The sequence below is a fragment of the Mesoplodon densirostris genome, chromosome 5, assembly GCF_025265405.1.
Source record: "Mesoplodon densirostris isolate mMesDen1 chromosome 5, mMesDen1 primary haplotype, whole genome shotgun sequence".
NCBI lineage: Eukaryota > Metazoa > Chordata > Mammalia > Artiodactyla > Ziphiidae > Mesoplodon > Mesoplodon densirostris.
Window position 1 is genome coordinate 66,401,474 of NC_082665.1, and position 25,127 is coordinate 66,426,600.

Consider the following 25,127-nt stretch of genomic DNA (forward strand, 5'->3'; position numbering starts at 1 on the left):
CATTATCCTCATCTAGGTGTACATACACCATACTTCCCACATATTAACATTAGATTGCTTTTAACAACATAACATCCTTCTCCATTTCTTCATCAGATCAAGTCTCTGAAATTGACCTGATTGAGATACTGGATAAATTCTGTTTCCAGAAGCACTTTGACTGATGTGTGTGTGTGTGTGTGTGTGTGTGTGTACACACACATACCAGTTAATAGCACAAAGCTGGATTGATGAAGGAAAAGAGCACCAGAGCCAGGAAATCTGGGTTCTGGCCCTGGCCTTTACAATTCAAGTCACCTTCCAGGACTTCGATGTCCTTGTCATTAGTAAGAGTATTCACTAATGTCTCTTCCAGGCCTAAAGAATTCTGTGTTTCCAAATCCTTGGTCAGGGTCACCGGAGCTACTTCTGTCCCCATCATACTCCTCTAGTCACTTTCAGCAAAGCCACTGGAATGAAGAGGCTCCTAGAGAACAGATACATGAAGGTCGAGGTGGGATAATCCTGGCCATTTGAGGAAGCTCCAAGAAGAGGTCGGTCTCGGATGGAGGTGGGACCTGAAGAAAACATTAAAAAATTTTTATATTTTTTATCACAAGGGTATTCCCAGTGAGGTAACATTGTAGATATTAATCTTGACGGCTAAAGAACATAAAGGCAAGTCTAAATTATGGGAGAATTTAGGACAAGTCTGACAATTTTTACTAGATGAAATATCAGGCAAATATTAAGCACCAGCTATCACCAACCAACCAAACATAGATCAAGGCACTCACTCACCTATATGTGGGGCAAACAAAGGTGTATCAGGCATGCTTGCTCTTCTCAGTAAGCCTACAATTTGGTAAAGGATATAAGACACGGCACATGAAAATAAACCCAGGGTGGAGAGTGATGTGCTAGAGAGAGCACTGCTCTAGTGGTCAGGCAGAACTGCTTGAACTGGGCAAGATGGCCACAGAATACTTGTGAAGGAGACTGGGTTCCTGGCCTCATTATGAAGGATCAGCTGACTGAGCAGAAAATTTTTAAGATGGAAGGAAAGTCAGGGAAATGCTAAGTAACTGCAGAACTCAGGGGAACATCCTGGGAAGGGCATCCTGGAGAATGAGCAAGAAGTTGAAGTGAAAAGAAAGCAGGATAGGAGGCTGAGAGACTGCTGTGGGGAAAATATGCATAGGCTGCTATGCTGCTGTGAAAGGGACCTGAGCTTGATGTCGAGTTTGGGTCCTGGTTTTGCTCCTTATTTGTCTGACTTCAGGCAGATCACTCTACCTCTGGGAGCCTTGGGTTTCTCTCCCATAAAACGGAGATAGAAAGATCGTGCTCATAGAGATTTTTATACGGCGAAATGAAATAATGCGTTTGTAAAACATAACCTGTTATGTAAGTCTCGGATATTATAGTTCCTTTCCTTTCTTTTTAAAGGTAACTGCAGAATCTCATTTTTTAATGCCGCTGTTACCCTAACTTTCACAAGTCAAAACTGAACTGTTTATGAAGACTGACTTATAGTGGTTTACCCTGGTCCAGATGTCAGTCTTTTGGATTCTAATGTCTCAATGTTTCTCTTACCTGAAAAGACCTGGGGATTTTAGGATAGCACAAAATTGATATAAATTAGTGTGATTCACAAAAACTGATGCTGTGTTTAGGCTTCCTTAACATCCTTGGATGAATAGTGACTACCCCATCATATGTAGAATCAGATCAAATCTAAAGTTTTGGACACCATTTATTGACATTTAGTGTGTTCACATGGAGCTTCTGGAAACTGCCATGTGAAGAACAATAGAAACAACTGAGGATGTTTAGACTGAAGAGATCAGCTGGAATGTGGAAAGTAAAAAGTTCTGAAACTTTTCCTGTAGACCCTAGGGTCTCTTCTGAGTTTTTAAGTGAGAAAATGACACGGAGAGGTAATTCTTGATGAAATTCGGCTCTGTAATTGGGTCAGTGGGAGATGAGTCTGTTAGTAAGAGGCAGACAGATCAATGAGATGTTACTGAATTAGTACAGAGTGACCCCAGTCTGTGTCCAACAGTACTGAGGGGTACAGGGAAAAAGGAGTGATCAGAATAAGGAGATAGCCCAGGAATAGTGCACGTGTGTTTGACAGATACTGAAAGACACTGAGTTGACTGACAAGAGGGGAACATTTCAAGATGGCAGAATGGCATGGCAAAGGAAGAGGTTACAATAAGCAAATTTTATGTGGGGAGAAAGGAGAGAGGTGCCAACCATCTGTTTAGAGTACATTGAATGTGGATTTTGAAAAGGTGGTAGTAATAAAAGATCTTAAATTTGGTACTGAGAGGAAGAAAACTCTGTGTTCACGAGCACAAGATCTCACATATCCCACACTGGTAGAGAAGAAGATACCTCGAGGTGTTCTGGTCAGCCCAATCCTTCCACAGATCCTATGTAGATGGGGAGATCCTTTCCATTTCCATGCTCTCCTTATTCCTCCTTCTCTCTCTCCATCTTGCAGCATGTCCTTGAAGACAAAGCACAAGCAATAAAAATCTAGGTAGGTAAGTTTCCCTTAAATCATGCCCATGTATTTCAGCAAACCTTCAACTGACTTAGAACTAGAGGAGTGGTTCTCAACCAGGGGTGATTTCCACAGCCACCACCACCGTCACCCCCCGGGGATGTGCAATGTCTAGAGACATCTTTGGCTGTCACAACAGGGGCAAGAGGTGCTATTGGCATATAGTGAGTGGGCGCTAGGGATGCTGCTAAACATCCTACAACGCACAGATCAGCCCCTAAAACAAAGAATTATACAGCTCCCAAAGTCAATAGTACTAAGGATGAAAAACTCTGAACCGGAGAGGTTCACAGTCTGTATTAGAAACATCCTTGAGCCCACCAGACCTCTTTATCCTACCCATGGGGTAGGTTGTTCATAGCAAAGAGTCTCTAGTCACTTCCTCGAGCCTTGACATTTTTTTGTGCTGAAAGTTGGGGAAATCAGCAGATGTTGGTCTTCTAATTTTCTTTGCTCAGTGTACAAGATTTCTACTCCAAGAAAGGTTGGTGTTCCTTCATGGTGACTATAGCCTTAGTGCTGGCCTAGCTGTTCCTCTTCATTTAATTACAGATGGAGGGTAGCATATGTGTAAAGCCAAAAATTTAGATTCATAGGAAGAAAAATCCTAGATATCTCTTCTTTCCTCACTCCTGATCTTTCATCCAAAAATAAATTCTGAAGAATTGAGAATTGGTAAAATCACCTGTGGCCATATAGTTGCTCAACTACATCTCATTAGTGCATCTTACCCTCCTCCAAGAAAATGATTCTTGCCCCTAAACCTTGTCATTCTGCCTTTCCTCCAATTCCAAATCAAAGATTAGACTATCACTTTGTATCCGATATGTTTTCAATTTAGTTAGCAAGCCTCAGTGTCTCCAAGAAAATATTATACATTTAGGGGAAAAATAAAAGGACTAAACTAGAATGTGTCTTGAGGGCAGTGATCTCTCATCTTTGTAACTCCAGTGCCTAGCAGAGTGCCAGGCACATAGTAGGTGTCCAAGAAATATCTGTCCAGTGAATGAACAGAACTTGCTGAGACAAGTAAAGGAGACACTAAAGTTTCCATAGATTTGCTCCAAAAATGAGAATAAAATAGGCTAAAACATCGGAGAGGTGCTGACCCATACTGGTAGAGTTTGGGTGTCCAGGAATTGAGGTCGTTGTGATAGTACAATATTACTTACTGCAGGACAGGTATGTTAGTGTTACTGCAACGATCACAGAAATCCCACATGCTGAGACTGAGATAATAATGGCCCAGAGCAGGAGCTGATTAGCAGAAGGGGCTGGTTTGGCTGCTGAAGGAAAAGAATAGTGTCAGCTCTAATGTGTTTCCAACTGCCTGATACCCATTCTATGCCCCCTTATATTGACACAACTGTAAAGCATTTTTCACTTTTTTGCCTGGTCAGCTCTCCAAAATGCAGCTTCCAGCATTTTTCTTGCATAACTCTTTAATCAGACACATACTTGTGGGCAACTAATACCAGATGTCAGATATTAAATATGAAAAAGAAAATTTGAACTTTTGCATCTACTGAGTTAAGTTGGCATAAAAAAAGATTCTCAGGAAAGCCTTTAAAAGCTATCTTGTCTTCGTATCTCATTTCTATAGCTGAGATTACTACATATTGTTACTAATAGTTGATATTGTGTTCTAGATATACCTTATTTTTCCTTCTCCAGCTCTGTCATGCCTTCTCCCTTTTAGGATGTCCTCTTTAACACACACACACAAACACACCCCTTACAGTAGCTGCCGAAAGCTACAGAAGCCACTTTGCATTCATTATCAGATACACATTTTTCATCATACAGCCTAGAGCTTCTGGAGGAATAGAAGAGACCCAGCAAAGAACCAAGCGTGGGTATGGCTTGGTAGTAGGTAGGATCATCCTGAAGTAGAGCTCTACAAACTGGCTATCAGCTGTAGAACACAGGGAACAGAGAAGAGACAGGGCACACGAGGAAGGACGCGGGTGGGAGTAGAAAGGTGTATGCGGTACTGCTGTCAGTCCCTCCTGCTCAGGATCAGCAGCTACACCATTTATTTTCAACCCCTTTGAGGAATAGTTAGCAACATCTGGAGAAGGGCAGGACACAAAAGGAATATTAGCAGCTCATCCTCTTCTGAGTTCTCTGGAATGGCTTACAAATAAATATTGAGCATTTACTAAAGTACCATTTCTCATTTTTCTGATTACAAGCCTTGGGGATAAATTTCAGTCTTTAGCTTATTGTACTTCTCATCAGCATTCGGCCCAGTTGACACTTTTCCTCCTGGGACGTCTATGACACCACATTCTTCAGTTTCTGTTTGTTGTGACTCAGTTTTCTTTGTAGGCTCTTCTTCCTCTTCTTGTCCTTTAACTACTGTTGTTCCCCATGGTTCCATCTGTGGTCCCATTCTCCTCTCATTGGCCCCGGTAGTCATGGGGTGATCTCATCCACACCCAAGTTTGGAAACACCAGCTGATTTCTAAATCTGTATACCATATTTCTGATCTCATTTCTGAGCCCCAAATTTGTATTTCCAGCCATTGACTATATGGTTGGATGCCAGCATCTCCACCTGACTAAGATTGAATTCAGTATCCATGTATTCTTTCCAAAGCATATCTACCACCCACATTCTCCCATTTCAATGAATGGCAACACCATCAGTGACCCAAATAAAAGGGGAGGCTTGCCTTTGTGCTCACTGCCCAGTAGCTCCCACTGACTTTCTATGCTGTACTGAGAAAATCTCTGCAACTGATTCCTTTTCTCCAAATCTCCTGCAGCAACCGCCTTCGTTCAGGTTTTTCTGATCTCCAACTTAGTCGCCTTTATATTGTCTCTTTGCCTCTGGTTTTCTAGGCTTTAATAATTCCTACACATTCTACCACAGTGATCATTATAAAATGCACATTTGACCATAGAGGACCTACTATTTAGAGACTAGGGAAAGTCGTTTTTTTATTTTTCTCTAAAACACCAGATTGGGTGGAGACATCGAGTGATTAACAGGGTTGGCCTCTGCAGACCAGAATGACACCCAAAATAACAAAGAAGCTCTTGCTATTATCCTGGGAGTCTAGATGTTTCACAAGTTCCAACTCACTCCTGGCTTCCTCTCAGAGGTCACTCCTCATCCATCCTCAAGCCTCACTCAGCCTGGAAAGAAGGTATGTGCTTAAGAGAAAGAAGGGGGAACCAGTAGCAGCAAACCTGCTCTGTCGTGATGCCTATTAGGAACCTGGTAAGGCACCACAGGGCAGACCCCAAATCCCAAGTGCATAGTTGTGTGAGGACATCTGCACATATAGCTCATTAGATAGCCTGAGTGGGACTCCCTGATTCACCCCTTCCACACACACACATATCTTCCAGTACATCAAGGGTTAACAAATTGGGCAGGCCCAGGCTAAAAGAGCCATAGACCCAATCTGTTTAATTAATAAATTTGGGGTAAAGAGTGGGTATTTAAATAGTAAAGCTTTATTCACATTGACATAACTATTCCTATCAACTATACACCTAATTTATGTTTGTTTATGCAGTCACCCCTTGACCTCCCCCACAAATGTGTTATTTGCTTTTGACTCTAAATGATACTTGCCGTCCAGTTCATGAGATCTGGAGTATTTAAAGCTCTCTGACCACAAAGACAACACTGGTGCCTAGCAAGATGCTTGGTATGTGATAACTACTTAATAAAAACTGAATGAAAGAAGGAATGATTAAACACAAACTGTTAATCATCTCTCCATTAGTCATTGGGAATGTGGACCAAATAGGACAAAGAACTAGTATTTTGAATTATCGTGAAAAGGGATACTGCTCATCCTTAGCATGAAGGAAGAATTGAGAGAAGGCAAAATAGGGAAAAGATGATAAAGCTGGGCAGTCTAAATCATCTCTAAATAATAGCTCCACCCTTTTATATAAAGGACTCCATTCTATCTCCTACAAGTTAACAAACTACCATGCACAGGCCAAACCTGGCTTACCACCTATTTTTTTAAATAAAATTTTGTTAGAACACAGCTATGTCATTCATTTTTCTTTTCTATGGCTGCTTTCATGCTATAACAGCAGAACTGAGTTGTTGCCAGAGACCATATGACCTGTAAAGAATAAATGTTTACTATCTGGCCCTTTTCTGAAACTTTTTGTCAACCCTTGCCTTAGAATATCATATGTACTCATATTCCAAATATAAATGATGTCCAAAATAAAATATAATTGAAGCTGCTGTTACTAATTTGTGTAATACTGTCTACCTTAGTCATCATAATCTAAAATTGGTTAAATAATTATATATCAATAAAGTGACAAAAATGCAGAATTAATAAACTATTTTTACTATAGGATTCAAAATTCATTTTTATAAATTCTTTAGAATACATAAAAGATGATAGAGATGAGTTTGGACTATTAACAAAATCATGTCAAAATTTGGAGTAATTTTCCCCCAAAATTTTATCTCATTACCTATTGAGGAAAATAAAAAATCCACTCAAGATAGAAAGATCTAGAGTAAATCATTTACTAAGGTGAACTACTAGACCATCTAAAATATCTCCTCTACTACAAGCAAAAATAAGAGGAAGATGTAAGACATACTACACATAATATATTATACTCGATGTATAATTTTTTACTATGAAGCCACAAAACATATTGTTATAAGTGGGGCTAGGGGTGGGAGAGGCCTGGTGGTGCTCCATATAATCAGCCAAACAAGTTAGAAATGTATTTCAAGTATCTGAGTTCTTCTGTAATAACCCATTATGGGTTTAATATGCATAAATTTATAAAAGCCCAACTTTTTCCATTTTATATTTTCAGATGATTTCACCTCTTGGGGAAAGAAAATTGTATAAGTTTACTACATGTAAGGTAAACTAGTTGGTTATGGTTTTGGTTAAAAATGACCAATTTTTTCAGGCATTGTCCTCAAGTAGTTTGTCATTCACCTTCTTTACTAGACTTGGTTCTAAATGAACCAGTAGTTCTTAAAAGGTACATTCACCCTCAAAAGACAATGATTTGACATCATGGGACCATGGGGAGGGGGCCCCCAAAATGAAAGTGCCAAAGCCCAGAGAGCAATTCCAAAAAGGACAATTCTTAGTGCTTTCAATCACAACAATATTGTTATAATAACTTCCTAAGATGTTGACTTGATGGATAGAACTTACTTGGATGTGTAAATTTTAGAATGTTTCTTAAAGAAAATAAAATTAGTCTAGTAACATTATAGTCAAACCTTGTACAGTGACCTTAATAAGTCATAGTAATACTTTCATTATCATTTTATTTGCATGTCTAAAAATACTGCAAAAAAAATACTATCAGAGTCGATATACATAATTCTGTGATGCATCTGGCTGAGTTATTTTCTTTTTAGACTCTACACAGCAGAAACTTCCCAGAACACTATCACTTACATTTTTGCCAGTTGAAGGTCTGTGACACTGTTAAGCCTCCATACTTGACAAGACACACGAAGCTGTGGTTGCTTGTCATATTGAAATCCAGTTCACTGCTAATCGTGTAGAGCTCAGTTTCAGGATCCTGGGAAAGTGCTGTATTGGTAGAATTTAATTCTTCTCCATTTTCCAGCCAGGAAAGGTGAGGCTTTGGAAAACCTCCAGAGGTTGAGCAAATGATCCTTTTGATGTTAGGAGATGGATTTCCAAGATCAGTTATACTAGGGACAGGGAAGTCAGCTGAAGAAAGAACAAGGCTGTAAGTACATATCATTACATATTTGTGTGTGTGTTTATATTTTTAATAAATACCTAGCTTTAATAAGAATAATAAAATATAATTTGCAACTTCCCATAAGTCATTAATATTTATGTATAATCCAAAGACTAATTTTGGTTTGAATTGGTTATATCAATTCTTCATAAGGCGGTAGAAGGGCACTTATTAAAGAAAGAAGTAGGTTCATGTGAATAAATATTGACATAGTATCAATACTTGTATTTGCAAGAGGTGAAGAAAAAAATAATAGACAACACGTTAATGTTTCTTAGGTCTGGACATTATCTCATTTCATCTTTACAACAACCCTAGGAGGTAGGTTGTAGATCAAAAAAGGTCAAATATCAGTAATTTCATATGATTTAACCTAATACAATGTTTCACTTTATAAATAATCAAATTGAGGTCTAGAGAAATCACAACCAACAAGTGGCAGAACTGGGATTTGAATTCAAGTTTTTCTGATACCAGACCTTTCCCTTCCCCTGACTTCTTTTCTTTTCTTTCTTTTTTTTTTTTAGAGCTTCAAACATTGCTGTTTTATTAAAACATTAAAAATAAGATTATATTGAAAAATATATTCTCAGAAAAATACTAATGCCATGGTATTAGAGATATAAGCAAGCAGATTATAATATGTCTGCCTTCTTTTCTTTTCCTTTCCTTCCTTTCTTTTACTTCTTTTTCTTCTCTTTCTTCCTAATTTTTGAGGTATACAAAGTAGCTCTCTTTTATGTATCTATTTATTAATTCATACTATACTAAACACCTGGGAACCCACCGTCCAAACTGAGAACCAGAATATTGACAGTAACTTGCGTAAATCTACTTGTATGGTCTTAACTTTGCTGTCTCCCTACTTCTCACACCTGAGGTAACACTACTCTAAAGTTTGTTTAGCATTACCTTACCTTTTCAAACGTAGTCTTTAATCAGATAAACCTCTGTCCAGACTTTACACTATTGAGCCTGTAATCTCAACCACTGTACTTTACTGATTCCCTTGCTGTTCTCATATGCCTTATGAGGACAGAGAGACCTTCCTAATATTCCTCCAAGATACTTGAGGCACTCTTTCATTTGTGTATTTGCCCCTTAATAAGATACTAAAATAAAGCAAAGCATAGTGAAATGACTGCAGAGAACACAGGAAAAAACTCCCCTCACCTCTTCCTCACTTATTGTTAGGCTTAAAGAATTTATACTTCTTAGCATAATGTGGGGAACCAATCCCCCCATACTTCAGCTCATATATTAGTTTTCTTTTCAGAATTCAGAGTCTCACAGAGAGATGTAGTATAGCACAGTGGTCATCAAGACCAGGTTTTTTGTTTTGTTTTGTTTTTATTTATTTATTTTTGGCTGCGTTGGGTCTTCGTTGCTGTGCGTGGGCTTTCTCTAGTTGCGGTAAGCAGGGGCTACTCTTCGTTGCCGGGCACAGGCTTCTCATTGCAGTGGTTTCTCTTGTTGCGGAGCGCGGGCTCTAGGCACGCAGGCTTCAGTAGCTGTGGCATGCGGGCTCCAGAACGCAGGCTCAGTAGTTGTGGCGCACGGGCTTAGTTGCTCCACAGCATGTGGGATCTTCTCGGACCAGGGCTTGAACCTGTGTCCCCTACGTTGGCAGGCAGATTCTTAACCACTGCACCACCAGGGAAGTCCCAAGACCAGGTTTTGTAACCAGTTTTGCCTTTTAACACTGGGCCAATTACTTAACCACTTTTAGTCTTAGTTTGCTCATCTGTAATATGGGGATAATAGTACCTGCCTCCCAGCGTTGTAAGAATTAAATGACATCGTTAATATAAATCACATAGAACAGAGCCTGACACACAGGAAGTTAGTTAATAGACTAATGTGAGTCTTAAATTTGTCCTCTTTTTAATTTTTTTGCGGTACGCGGGCCTCTCACTGTTGTGGCCTCTCCCATTGCGGGGCACAGGCTCCGGACGCGCAGGCTCAGCGGCCATGGCTCACGGGCCCAGCCGCTCCGCGGCATGTGGGATCTTCCCGGACTGGGGCACGAACCCGTGTCCGCTGCATCGGCAGGCGGACTCTCAACCACTGCGCCACCAGGGAGGCCTTTATATTTGTCCTCTTTTAAATGAGTTCCCTCATTTAAATCAAATTGCCAGGTGAAAGCTTCCAGGACTGCCTGGTGGCACAAAATTATGACAAGTGACTATAAATGCCAAGAAAAAGAAAAACTTGGATGTGGTTAGGGATAGAGTCACCTTTCTTTTTTGAATTAATCCTGTTCCTAAATTAAGTTTGACATTTTCTCGAGCCATTTTTAGTTGACATTATTATTTTTTACTCCTTTAATTTTTCCTAAAAGATCAAATAATTACACTGGTAGCTAACAACAAGAATATTCTGTTTGTTTCTCATAACATCAGTATGTCATGTTATAACTTGGAATAACAAATCCAAGTAACTCATATCCTAATTATGATTCATGTTCATTTCTTCACTTCGCTTTTCTAAGAAACATTTAACCACAAGAATGCCACTAATACCAAGGATCATATTAAAAAACATCTTTTCAAGGTCTGGCTGGGCTTAGAACAGCCTAAGCTCTGTCTCCTATCCCTTCTATAAGGTGATCTGTTTAGAGTAACAGCTCCTAAGGCTTTGCAAGACTGTGAACCATCAGAGAATTATTCTTTTGTCTCTCATTTTAATCAATTAACCCAAATTTTCACCACTCTTAATAGGTAGGGTAAGAATATCTTATTAGGAAAGGAAAAGGTGCATATGCTTTAGAAAGGTAAAAATCCATTAACCTAGTTAATATGTTAACTAGTATAGCTAGCTCCTCAAATGCGCTGCTTAATGAAGGCTTTCATCCATTGATACTATGCTGCTATTATATCATTTAGAAAATATAGAGAAAGCAACTTGTCCCAGTTAGCCTGAGACTTTCTCAGTATTAGCACTGAAAATCTCATGTCCAAGGAAACATCTCAGTCCTGGGCAGAATGGGCAGTTGGTCACCTTGGCCTTGCTTCTCAAACTGCGATCCTCAGCAGCAGCACAGGACTCACCAGGGAGCTTGTTAGAAGTGCCAGACCTGCTGCATTTGAATCTGCATTTTAACAACATCCCCAAGTCATAGGCACCTAATCATTTGGGAAGCACTGTTCTAACTGACTCAATTGGAAATACCAGAATTGGTTCTGTGTCTAATTAAGCAAGTAGAATTTCCATTTTTGTCTTCCCTTACCTGATTTTGGTGCCCCACTCTCCTTTTTGAGGCCCTCAGCACTCCCATGCTACCACTTTAGCTGTCCTTGGTCTCCTACGATAACCTGCTACTAGGGCCTGTCCTCCCTGAAACTCTGCCTCGTCTCCTTGGAGTTTCTTCTTTATCTTTCTATCAAAATGTACATGTTCTAGGGGCTTCCCTGGTGGCGCAGTGGTTGAGAGTCCGCCTGCCGATGCAGGGGACGCGGGTTTGTGCCCCAGTCCGGGAGGATCCCACATGCCGCGGAGCAGCTGGGCCCGTGAACCATGGCTGCTGAGCCTGCGCGTCCAGAGCCTGTGCTCCACAACGGGAGAGGCCACAACAGTGAGAGGCCCGTGTACCGCAAAAAAAAAAAAAGTACATGTTCTGAGTCTACTTCTGTCTGGATATTCTGTTAGAGAACTAGCTACGTATCTAATGTAATTAACTAATACAGGCTAATACATCTGTGGTGCCATCTCCCCCAGGGAACACATTTTTATCTTTAACAGGGATCTTGTGGGGAAAAAAGGTTGAGATTAGCAGGAGAGGCTATAATAGTGGGAATTCCAGGAATCGGCGCAGGTCTGAACTTTGGAGGAGGTGGGCTTCTCAGAACCCCTCACATCTCACCACCATATGATCATTCGCTCTCTCCGTGGTTAGGGAATACACAGAGCGAAGTTCAAGATAATTCCATGTAAATTTGGCTTACCTCCTAAGCTTTAGGTATGATCTGGATGTTACAGCTAAAGAGTCAACATAACTGAAGACCAAAAGCAGGGAAGAACAGTGAAGACTTCACTAAGGATCCACTTAAGTTAACTGATATCAAGGTTAATTATTATCTTTTATTAAAAGGTTTGAGCCTTTCCACTAAAGCCTCAAGTGCCCAGGAAGAAAAAGAGATGTGTTTGAATTTCAAGTATGAGGGAATGGCCGAGGGCTGCCATTTCTCAATGAGGGCTCAGGATACATTAGTATCCTCTAGCCGTATCACCTGTGGTTAAGTCACGGCTCCTTCCTACCCTGCCCTTCACAGTTCTCTAACACCTAACTTTGTAGGAATGACCGTTAGAGGAGAGCTTCAAATATACAATAAATATAATAGAACAGGGCCTCCCTGGTGGCGCAGTGGTTAAGAGTCCACCTGCCGATGCAGGGGATACGGGTTCGTGCCCCGGTCTGGGAGGATCCCATATGCCGCGGAGCGGCTGGGCCCGTGAGCCATGGCCGCTGGGCCTGCGCATCCGGAGCCTGTGCTCCGCAACGGGAGAGGCCACAACAGTGAGAGGCCCACATACCGCAAAAAGAAAAAATATATATATATATAATAGAACAATAGCCATAGTATTTATGCCTGCGTTGCTCTTATACCTTTCAACATACTTTACAAGAATATATTACTGGATCAAATCCAGTTAATAGTATAGCTACATCAAATCAAATGTGTCCCTTTATGATTCAGAAGATACTTCAGGTCATCATAGTGCTCCAGGGTGATTGTCATGAACTTGGATTGTCAAAGTGAAAGATATGCAACTAATAGATATTTCCAGGACATCCTGAGAAAGCAGTTAGGGTTCACTGTAAAACTAGAGACTCAACCCTAAGAAATGAAGTGAGATACACCCCTCTTTGGTAAAATTTCCTCTTAAATCAATAGGAGTATGTCTTTAAGGGCATCTAGAGTCTGCCGGCTTATTGAAAATCAGAAAGTTCCACTGACCTCTGACCATTAACTTCACCGAAGTCAGGTGCTTCAGTTTGTAAGACCCTTTCTCAGGCTTCTGAATAACACAGGTGTAGGTGCCATTGTCCGACAGGCGCAGAGCCAGGATCACAATGCAGAGGTTATTGGTGACGTCAGTGATGGTGCGGTTCTCGTACCTGGGCCACACCTTCACCTTTCCAGACATGACAGCCAGCACCATTTCATTATCCTTTTGCCAGTAGATGCGAACTCTCTTCAGTTCTTCAGTGGATATGTTGTAATCACAGGATAGCATTGCTGCTTCTTTCACTGTTTTGGTCACCTGGATAACGCCTATGGAGAGACAAACAGAACAAGATCTTATATCTACTAAATATAGATGCCTGCACAAGCAAGAATTTGGAGCTGACGGTAACAGAATTGAGTGTTGTATCCAGTACCAAGCAGTATTGGAGTGTTCAGTTTGATTTTGGTTTCTTTGGTCCCCAGTGCTTTTTTTCTCCATTTAAAAAAATGTGATTAAAAAATAACACAGGGCTTCCCTGGTGGCTCAGTGGTTGAGAGTCCGCCTGCCCATGCAGGGGACACGGTTTTGTGCCCCGGTCCGGGAAGGTCCCACATGCCGCGGAGCAGCTGGGCCCGTGAGCCATGGCCGCTGAGCCTGCGCATCCGGAGCCTGTGCTCCGCAGCGGGAGAGGCCACAACAGTGAGAGGCCCGCGTACCGCAAAAAAAATAAAAAAATAAAAAATAACATAAATTTTACCATCTTAACCATTTTTAAATGTACAGCTCAGTAGCATCAAGTGTATTCACATTGTCGTGAAACAGAACTTTTCCATCTTGCAAATCTGGAACTCTGTATGCGTTAAACCACTCCCCTTTCTCCCTCCCCCCCCAGCCCCTGGTAACCACTACTCAACTTTATGTTTCTATGAATTTTACTACTTTAGATACCTAATATAAGTGGAATCATACAGTATTTGTCTTTTTGTGACTGGTTTATTCCACTCAGCATAATGCCCTCAAGGTTCCTCCATGTTTTACACGTGTCAGAATTCCCTTCCTTTTTAAGGATATGATGATAATGACTAATATTCCATTGTATGTATATACCACATTTTCTTTATCCATTTGTCTGTCCATGGACAATGAGAGAGAAGGCACACTAGTCCCAAAAGAAGAAGGACTTTAGGAGACCTAGCATATGAGTGCCAACTACCAGTTAGACAATGTTATCAGTCCCACAGGGATGGGGAAGTCATAGTTAAGGAATGTGAGATTTTTTTTTTTTTTTTTTTTGCGGTACGCGGGCCTCTCACTGTTGTGGCCTCTCCCGTTGCGGAGCACAGGCTCCGGACGCGCAGGCCCAGCGGCCATGGCTCACGGGCCCAGCCGCTCCGCGGCATATGGGATCCTCCCGGACCGGGGCACGAACCCGTATCCCCTGCATCGGCAGGCGGACTCTTAACCACTGCGCCACCAGGGAGGCCCGGAATGTGAGAGTTTGAAGGAATTTCCCTGATCATTTTGGTGGGCTTATTTTACAGATGAGGAGACTAAGCCCAGGAAAGGAAACTGCCCCAGTTTTGCAGAGAACGTTTTGGGCCACTCTCCTTGTTTCATGGTCCCCAATTTGAGGCCCAGTTCTAGGATAAGTAATCCAGCACTGCCTGCTCCCAGCTGGGCTCCAGCGCTGGGCTCTTTTGCTTTGAGAAACAGTCCTTTTCCTTCCAGGCCCGGCTTGACCCCATGATGTCATTCTGAAATGACTCTCCTCATCCCCACCTGACAAGGCCTTGGTTACTCCTCTGGACAATTTCTGCCCTCTCTAGCTACCCTAAACAGATGGATAGCTTGTCTTTATCTCCCTCGGCTATCTGCAATCCACACAACAGGTGCCCTACAAACTAGTTTTGCTAGCAGGTCCCCGTTTAAAACACTTGCCCATTTCCCATCAGCATATCGCAGAAATATCAATATTTCAGCATCCAAACTCCATCTTTTTGTTATTTCCTAAGCACTCATCAGTAGCACCCAAATCCCTGTCAGACTATATTTTCTGTTTTTTTTTTTGGTTTAGAAGGGATACTGACTTTTCCTATGCTGTGCTTGACCTAAAAGCAGAGGTCCTCTAAAGCCCTGGTGCTTTCACAACTGACCACCCCCCTCAAACCCCCCAGTGCTACCATGTTGCATCTTCCCTTTGGTATCTTCCAGAGCCACACGGAACCCCTGGGCAGGCCCATGTCTCACTAGGATAGGGATCTCATTTCCAGGCCCACTCTCCTTGGGCAGTAGGATTATGGGACAGTAGCACCTCTCCATCTCACCAGCTATTCTACCTGCCTCCATCAGACTGGATGTGGCCCTACCACAGCAGTTAGGAAGAGAGTATTGTGATGGCAGGTATTTTCACAGCAGTGTGAAGTACCTTGGAATGATCGAAGGCACTTCTTCTGACAATCGTGCTGAACATTGCCAGCCCTAGATTTAGGGAATATAACTGAAAAGGGGGAAATAAATGAAAAGGTATACTTGAGGGGAGCAAAGAATAGCTGAATAACCCAAACTCTCTTTAAAAAGAGATACAATGAAAGCAAAATGGTATGTAGAAGGTGCACGGACTACGGATTCCTGTTGATTTGGGGTCTAGTCCCAGCTCAGCCATTTTCTGATTAACCTGTTTCCTCATCTGTAAAAATGTTATGATGCCTACCTCTCAGGATCATTGTAAACTTAAATTCAAATAAAATGATATACATGGAAAAGTCCCTAGTACATAGCAGGTCTTCCGTAAGAGTTTCCTTTCCTCTCTCTCCCTCCTCTCACCCCCAACGTGTACCTTTTGGTCTCTTTCATCTCACTCAGGGGTTATGTCAGACACATGGAACCCTGGTCTTGCTATGGGCCAGACAGACCCCATGATAGAAAGCAGCTCACTCCTCCGGGGTCCTAAATAACTGTATCTTTCCTGTGCCCTGTTTATTCCCACCCAAAAAGAATCCAGAATTTCTAACTCATTTTGACATGTGGTGACATTAGCAAAAAGAAATCTTAACTGAAAGTGAGCTAACTTCAATCATAGTTCTTAAGGAGTTTTTGTCCAGCCATCTGAGGAGAAGTGTGGGTGTTTGTCTAAAGGTCAACAGCAAACCATCAATGGGCTCTTCGACGTTCCTATGTGAGATCCCCTCACCAGACACTGGTGCTGAGGAAGAACCAGACTGAAAAGAGGAACCCAAAATCTTCTGGGCAATTCCCACCAGGACCTGGCTTCCATACTCAGGGACTGCTACACGCGTTTACAAGAAAACAGTCGAAAGATTTATGAAGGGCTTTGTCCACTTCAGTGGTTCTAGAGGGAAAAGTCAGGTCTCAGCATTACTGCCGAAATAGCTGGACTTTGAGCTTGCTTTGCCATTTTACTAACTGGCCTACCTAAAAACATGGGTTGAGGTTTCTGTGAGGGAATGCAAGTAAAACCTTACATGGTGCCAGGCACACGACCCGGACCATTGTCTTCCCGAGACATCCACACAGCCCCGTCCCTTGCTTCCTTCAGGGAAGGTGTCCCCTTGTGGTGAGGGGGACCCTCACCTGACCCCACCCATCCTGCCACTTGTTAGCCCCTTGCCCTGATTTATTTCTTGCCCTGATTTCTTTCTCTTCGAGCTTGTCTCCAGCTGCTATATATCAGCTGGAGTTACTTTGGGGGCCATGAGAGTAGGGGCTTTATCTGTTTTGCTTGTTGCCATATCTGCAGAACCTAGAATGGGGCCTGGCCCATAGTAGGTGCTCCATAAATATTTGCTGAATGCCTGGCTAAGCATTAGGAGATGAAATCTGGTTCCACCGCTGTGCATTAGAATCATAACCTTTAACAAGTTGATTAAACTCCTTGGGCCAAGGTATAATTTCTGAAAAATGGCATAATACTATCTCCCCGACTTACTTCACATAATTACCATGGGGGTTACATGACACCCAGAGGTAAAGTGTTTTACTAACTGCAAAAGCTATACAGATTTCTTTCATGGGGCTATTTCTCTCAGACACAGCACCTCACATGTTGAATCACACCCAGGATGTGGCCAGAATCACTGTGGTAACCGGCTGACACTTGCACTGAGTCAAGTCCCCAACCCCTGCCTTTCCTGACCACTTCAACTCTCCACCGATAAACCCCCAAGAGAGGGAACATTTTGCCAACAAGCGTAGTGGTCACTAGTTTTAGACAAATAATGTACCTCTCAAAACTCAATCTACAATGGAATATTATTCAACCAAAAAAGCATGAAGTACTGATACTTACCACAACATGGATGAACCTTGAAAACATTATGCTCAGTGAAAGAAACCATACACAAAGGCCACATATAATATAACTCCATTTAGAAGAAATGTCCAGAGTAGGCAAATTCATGGAGACAGAAATTAGATTAGTGGCTACCAGGAGACAGGGCAGAGGGAATGGAGAGGGACAGCTGATGGGTATGGAGTTTCTTTTTAGAGGGATAGAAATGTTCTGAAATTAGATAGTGGTGATGGTTTCACAACAGTGTGATTATACTAAAAACCACTGAATCGTACACTTTAAAACAGTGAATTTTATATCACCGCAGGGGGAAAAAAACCATACAGGACAACTGGGAGATACAATAATAAAATTTAATGTATAGCTTTAAAAAAATAAGAACCCAAGCTAGGAAGCCATGAGTCTCCCCTAGTCCCTCCAAACTAGAGGAAGGCAGTGTGGACACTGGGCCGGCCACAATGCCCCTTCCTCGGAGGTGAACCCCAGCAATGGTCAGCAGGGCTGCACCACCGCTTCTCCTAAAGGAGAAAGAATCAGGTGCGCACAGCAGCTTATATCACCGTGTACCGTAATGTATCTCACTGAGGACCTTGGTGTGCTTTTTAAATAAAGGTTTTCCCTGACTCTAGAAGAAACACACATTAAATTTGCAAAGAATGAAAAATACAGAAACGCATAAAAGTCACCTATAATCCCACCACCTGGAGATTTACTGTTAATGGTCTGTGTGACCTTTAACACAAAGGAAGTGACCTTTTGGGGCCCTTCTAAGTGCTTTCGATTAAGTGAACCAGCATCCACGGGGCTTGTGTGGGCTCCAGGCTGGGTGCTGGGCACACAAGGAGGCTAAGAGGTATCTGCTCTCCACAGGTGACAGATTTAGACTTGTCACCTGATTTTTACATTGCTGCCAACTTTCTCTCCTCTATAGGCCCAGCCTATATACTCGTTATAAATCTGATCCTTACTTCTGTGTGTCTCCCTAAACAGTATATGCTCTAAAATGCTCGGGGACTTCAACAGTTGATATCACAGTAGTCACAGCAAGAAGCGTGGCTTTCAGGACACCTTGGCCAACAGCATGCAGACAGAACATGGTGGGAGGGGAGAGGCTTTGTTTACAGTGGCACGCTGAGGGCACTCTTTTCTCTAGCTCAGTGTTCCTCATGCCACAGAATTCCAGGCCAACACCTATCCTGCATCCCTGGCCTACTCCTACCCGAGGCCTCTCCCCTCCCCTGAGAGCTGTGTCTCCCTGAGAGGACCCCAGCTCTGAGGAAAAGCTGCCCATGTTAGACAACCACCAGTCTCTGGAGCACATGAGTCCAGTGTTTCTGCCTCCACAAACGAAACTAGAAGTGGAGAGGAGCCCTGCTGCTCCCACCCTGTGCAGGAAAGAGAGGTCCCCTGTCCTGGGCAGCAATGGATGGGGTGTCAGAGGGAAGTGCAGCTTTCCTACACAGGAGAGGAAAGGAGAGGGTAGTGTGCAAATCCCCTGCCCTGAACAAAGTCCTCCGTGATTGCACTCCACTCTCCTTGTCCAGTCTTGTCTCCCACAGGCCAGGCACAATCCACACCTGCACTTCAGTCTGGCAAATCCTCACCAGTTCTACGTCATCCACATTCTCCAATCCCTCCATCTCCCTCCGATCCCATTCTTTTCATCGAAGCTATCATCAAGTACTATAAGCTACTAAATGGTTTTGGCAGTCACTATGGCTGCCCTACAAGCCATTCTTTATGCTTCAGCAACACCATTTTTTAAAAAAATATATCATTTAGAGCTTTACTACTAAAGCTAAAGGTCTGTGGACCAGCGGCATCAGCATCACCTGGCTGCTTGTTAGAAATACAGAAATGCAGGCCCGTCCCCAGGCCCACCTAAGCAGAAACTACATTTTTAAAAATATATACAGACTTTACCTTTTAGAGCAGTTTTAGGTTCGTGGCAAAATAAACGTAAAGTACAGAGAGTACCCGTATACCGCCGCCCCTGCATGGGCACAGCCTCCGCACCACCGATATCCCGCGCCAGAGTGGTACGTTTGTGACAGTCGATGAAGCTACACTCACACATCACTATCACCCAAAGTCCAGTTTACACCAGAGGTCACTCTTGGCGCTGTACATCTTATGGGTTTTGACAAATGTGTAATGACATGTATCTACCATTACAGTATCATACTGAGTATTTTCGCTGCTCTAAAAATCCCCTGTGCTACATGGAACTCTGCTCAACATTCTGTAATAACCTAAATGGGAAAAGAACTTGGAAAAGAGTGGATATGTATAACTGAATCACTTTGATGTACATCTGAAACTAACACAACGTTGCTATGCAACTATACTCCAGTTAAAAAAAAACAATCCCCTGTGCTAGAAACTGCTTTTTAACAAGACCCCCAGGTGATTGGCATGTATAATTAAAGTGTGAGCAGCACTGGTATAGACCGTGTCACTCCCCTGCTTCAAATCCTTCTATGGCTTCCCAGTGCCTCCAAACAACATTCAGATCCCTGGCCTTCAAGGCCTATGGAGTCTGGTCCCTGCTCCCTGCTGCCCCAACACTGCCCACCTTCACTTCCTTGCTCCTGCGTGTCCCTCACATGCTGCTCCTTCCGCCTTCACCCAGATCACTCTCACCACTGTCCCCGCTGGCAGAGAAACAGAGAGTTTCTCGGTCATTCTTCTTTTTTTTTTTTTTTTTTTCATTTTTAAAATTTATTTTATTGAAGTATAGTTGATTTACAATGTTGTTAATTTCTACTGTACAGCAAAGTGATTCAGTTATACATACATATATTCTTTTTCATATTCTTTTCCATTATGTTTATCACAGGATACTGAATATAGTTCCCTGTGCTATACAGTAGGACCCTTTTTTTTTTTTACATCTTTATTGGAGTATAATTGCTTTACAATGGTGTGTTAGTTTCTGCTTTATAACAAAGTGAATTAGTTCTACATATAGGTCATACATTCATTTGAATGATTGATTAATCTTCATCTTCTTCCTAATGACTGTAAATTCCATGAAGGCAAAAGCCAAGTCAATTTTGCTCACAACTTGTCCCCAGGACCAAGAAAAGTGTCTTGTACATAAGAGATGCTCGGTGTTTGTTGAATTCATAAATGATTAAACAAAAGAATAAACCTGACTCACCCTGACTCATCCTTACCTCTGTGCATTTGCTCATGCTACTGCTCGGCCCGGAATGCTTTTGCCATCTGCGTCCTCCACCGTAAAGCCTGCCCTGCTGCTGCAGCCCACCCTGGTCCCAGCTTTCCCAGGTCTGGGGCGCTTACAGTCAGGGCCAGTCACTTCACTGCTCTTCACTTGCTTGTGGGTTTGTTTTGCCTTCTCCAACTAACATACTCACATCTCTTTGAGGGCAGGAATCCCAGGCTCAGTTTTTAAGGCCCACCTGATACACAGTAGGTGTTCAGACAAAAGAAACTCATGGATTCCTTTGTTGACTCAGTATAGCAACAATAAAATCTGAACGTAGCTGTAGAATAAGGTACTTTCCTAAATATCTTTCTTTAGCTCAAAGTTCATTTCCTTCCATTTGCCCCTGATTAATTTTTCTGGTGTAACTGCTATAGCCTTGGTTTTAATTTTCTTTTTATACTTTCTCTCTTTTTTATTGTTTCTTTCTCTCTCCTCACCCCCCCTTCCATCTCTCTCTCTCTCTCTCTCTCTCACACACACACACACACACACACACACACAGACACGCTTGCACGCATGCATGCACACATACCACATTTCTAGGAAGCCTGTAAATTTCCTTCTAAATCTTTTAAAACTCATTAAGATTCCCCAGAAGAGTCTAGATCGGGAGTGCTGCCCCCGACTACCCAGAAGAAACTTGTAACTGTTGGAAATATTACTGTCCATCAGATACACAAAATCTGATGTGAAACTTGACTCATGGTTCTCTTGGTTCAGCAGCAGCAGCGTAAAATAGCAAGTTTTCCAGCTCAGGACAGACAATGTACAAATACCAGAGTCACAGTAATCCCTTCCCTCCAGTGCCCTCCCTCACACCTTAGTCATTCTGGGTGATGGCTGCAGTTTTAAGTAACCAACGCTTAAGACAAGGCCCTTTGATATTCGGCTCTTTGCAGATTAGGAAATGCTGCAGGAGGCAAAGGCTCCTCTTTATTTCGATGAAACCAGGTAGTATGCTGCTCAGCACAAAGCAGATCTTTTATTTGTTCCGACTTAAAAAAAAAAAAGTCAGAGCCACTCCATCAGCAAGATCAGCACCACCCTTCCCAACAGCCCCCCAAGTTCAGCACCTGAGATGGAAAAAAAGCCTCCAGAAGTCAAAATATTCTTTGTAGGACACACCTGAAATACCTATATAGTAAGTTAAAAATAACTCAAAATATGATTTGTGCTAAATCTGATACTACTTAATGTCAGATGCCTGTGTTGACAAAGGGCATCAGCACCTAAAGCATAAAAATAAATACTGAGAAAATTTTAATATTAAGAAGATTGTATGTTACAACTATCAATACTTTCTTTTCCCCCTTCAACGTGGAAAGAAGATCGTCATTGTTTGGTTTTAGAAGCAGAAGACTTTAGCTGTGTTGTCTCATACAAATGTAGTTTGGGAACCAGAGCCCAAGGCCAGTGCCTTAGCGTTTCACAAAATGTAAATAAGCACCTAGTGGAAGAGATCACAACTCAAGGCTGTCCTTCTGAATCAGCTTTTGGCTTTGTTAAAATAACACTGCCCCACCCTTCCTTTAAGGTCTGTGTTCTCGAGCTAACTTGGCCACTGGCTTGCTGTGTGATCAAGGGCAGTTCCTTTAACCTCTCTGGACATGTTTTCTCAGCCCTAAAATGAACTGAAATACCCTGAAGGTCCCTTCTCTCTCACAGAAGGAGGCAGCACAGAGAACACCATTTCCTCTCTCTAAACCCTGAAGCAGTGGACTCAGTCAAGTTCCTGGAGGTTGCTTACCTGAACAGAAGTAAAAAAGACCAGCCAGCACCAAGAGCTGAAAGAGCTTGAGGTATGGGCGCTTGGGTGGGAGTGTTCCCCACTTCAGTGTGTGATCCATGGCTTCTGCTGATGAGGATGGAAAACAAAAGCAAACAATTTCAAGCCAAATGAGACTCGGGCACCTCACAGCTTACACCAGGCAAGGCAGAAGACAATTCAATTGCCCCACACAGAGGGTTCTCTCGCAGTGTTTGCAAAACACACTGAGGAGAGGCTGGATGGTGTACCTGGGTGTCCAAACTCCTAAATATAAAATAGTATGGATTTATTTTCACAACCTGAAAAGGAAAAAATAAAAGTCACCCAGGAAGGAAGACTGGCCCACCATGGGATGTAAAACCTGTTAGTTGCCCGCCTGAAATGAGTCAGGGATCGTAATCTGAGCAAACTCTATATCACGGCACAATCTCGAGGGAAAAGCAAAAATTGGCGGACCTCTGGGGAGGTGACCCTGCCTGTGCATGCATGTTCCAAGAACCAACCACCAAGCTCCCAGTGCCAGAAGGGATGATGAAGACTGTTAGAAACACAGAGAACTAACTATAAGAGCCCTGGATATCAGCAAGCCCACCCATGAAAGCTTGGACTCTCTTCGGAACATACCGAAAACACAGAGCACCGGGAAGGGCATATTTTGTCCAAGGCATTACTTAAGTCACGAAACTACTTCTTTCTTAATATATTAACATAGAAAAAAAAAGTGTTCCCATTTTTGAATACTTCTACACAAAGAATATGTCTTAAAGCGGTAGAGGATCTCAATCAACGGAAAAGTGTCAGTAAAAAAGGAAGAGAAAAGACATGCTGAAAACATTACTTATTTATATTATGTACTATAATGTGAGGAAGCTGATTTTTTTTTTTTTTTAGTAAATATATTAAACTTTAGGAATAAAAATGAAAGCTGTGCTCCTATGAGATCCTCTCAGATTGCCACCAGAGACATAGTCTAGTGCTACCCGGGAAATGTTTGGGACCCCTCTTTGAGCCAGTTTTTCAGCCAAACTGGATTGTTTTATCAGCCACACTCCATTTTTAGTCAGGATTAGCTTGGATTCACTTGTTCATCAGAATTTTGCTGGTTTTGGAAAACTCAAATTCAGCCTACAAAATTAATATTTTCTACCACCTAGGAAACTTAAAATAATGGGCCATAACTCTGATGATGATTCTCCAAGTATGTTGGAATAAGAGACCCCCGAAGGCCCTTTGAGGGGGAAAGTATGCATCTTGGAGGTAAGAGAGATGGTATGTTTGTTTAAAAAGCTGTCAGGTTGTTGGTCACTAGGTCTATCAAGCTATCCCATATTAAGATAATAGTAAATGTACTTACTTGCTGAAGAACAACTCCTCTTTTTGTCTTGTGTTGAAAATCGAAGGATGAGGCCCCACTTCTGTTCTTTTCTTGCTGTCTCCAGAATACTGGCAAGTCACTCAGTTATCTTTGAGTGATATTTTACAGAGGTGACATTTCCCCTCCCAACTTCCTTTTACTTGGTAGAGAACTCTAATGTTCTGAGACACTTAAGTCAAAAAAAAAAAAGAAACAAGTCAAATCAGGGGATGAGCAAACTGTTATTTATGTGCCATTTGAGGAAGCTCCCTCTGCTGTCCGACTGTTCCCTCCAGATGGTGTCACAAGCCACACGGCAACCCTCCCTCACCTAGTACCAGCACTGCCCCAGTGTCAAGGGGACAGGAAACTGCACTGGGCAGCCTGGGGGAGAGGGTAGAAAGGTGCCCCACCGCGGGAGGGGCCGACCCATCGACTTCGGTGGTAGATCGTCTACGGACCCCGTGGGCTGGCTGTGTCTGTGCTGGTCTCAAGTTTTGTTTTAGCCCCCAGAAGTACCCCTCCCTCGTCACAGTCATGCCGCTGCAACAGTGGACCACCCATCTCACGTGTAGTAGACACTTTGGGAGAGTGCTTAGCTTACAAGGCCACCCTTACCTCCACTCCCACCCCTCCACCCCCACCACCTTCACAGAGTGGGCGCCTGCTAGCCAAGTTAGACATTGTATCCCAGTCACCCCAGCCCCGGTAGAGTAACCCTCAGGTGAACACAGTGACAGAACCGAGGGGTGGGGTGAGGAAGATTTTAGTCCTCCCCCGACAGTGTCCAACCAGCCTGCTACCTCTGTGTAGAATGCTGGAGCCTTCCATGGGTGAGCAGCCAACCCATGTTGGTCCAGTGGATCTCTTTTGCACCCGTGGAACCTGAGAGCACCTTGTCTGAGCCTGCACCTTTCTCAGTCTGCTTCTGGCACTGGGACTTCTCTGTTGCCTTGGATAGGATCCCCTTGGAAATTCTGTACTAAAGCATGTGCAACTTGGAAATACGAGGCACTTAAAACCCATGGAGCTACTCTTGACCAAAAGGGGCTGGAAGATGATGGATGACTGCTTACCACTTTTGTCACCCAGATGGAGAGTTGAGAGACACATTTCATGAGGCTTTCCAGAAGGTCCCGGTGGGATGGAGTACCAGTTGCCTGCAGCAGAGGCCAACGTGGTAAGGCCCCGTTGTATTGGCTTTTCTTCCTTCCCAGTTTC

At 42.7% G+C, this 25,127-nt stretch overlaps 1 protein-coding gene across 1 annotated transcript; it reads right to left on the reverse strand.

The window, feature by feature from the left end:
* Window positions 1–2,420: 2,420 nt before the first annotated feature.
* CD80 (CD80 molecule) lies at window positions 2,421–22,631 on the reverse strand. The gene is made up of 5 exons (XM_060099896.1): window positions 22,532–22,631; window positions 13,252–13,569; window positions 7,978–8,259; window positions 3,727–3,840; window positions 2,421–2,497 (listed from the first exon to the last, which is right to left on the reverse strand). The coding sequence occupies exons 1-5, from the start codon at window positions 22,629–22,631 to the stop codon at window positions 2,421–2,423; spliced, it is 891 nt and encodes a 296-aa protein (XP_059955879.1).
* Window positions 22,632–25,127: the final 2,496 nt, after the last annotated feature.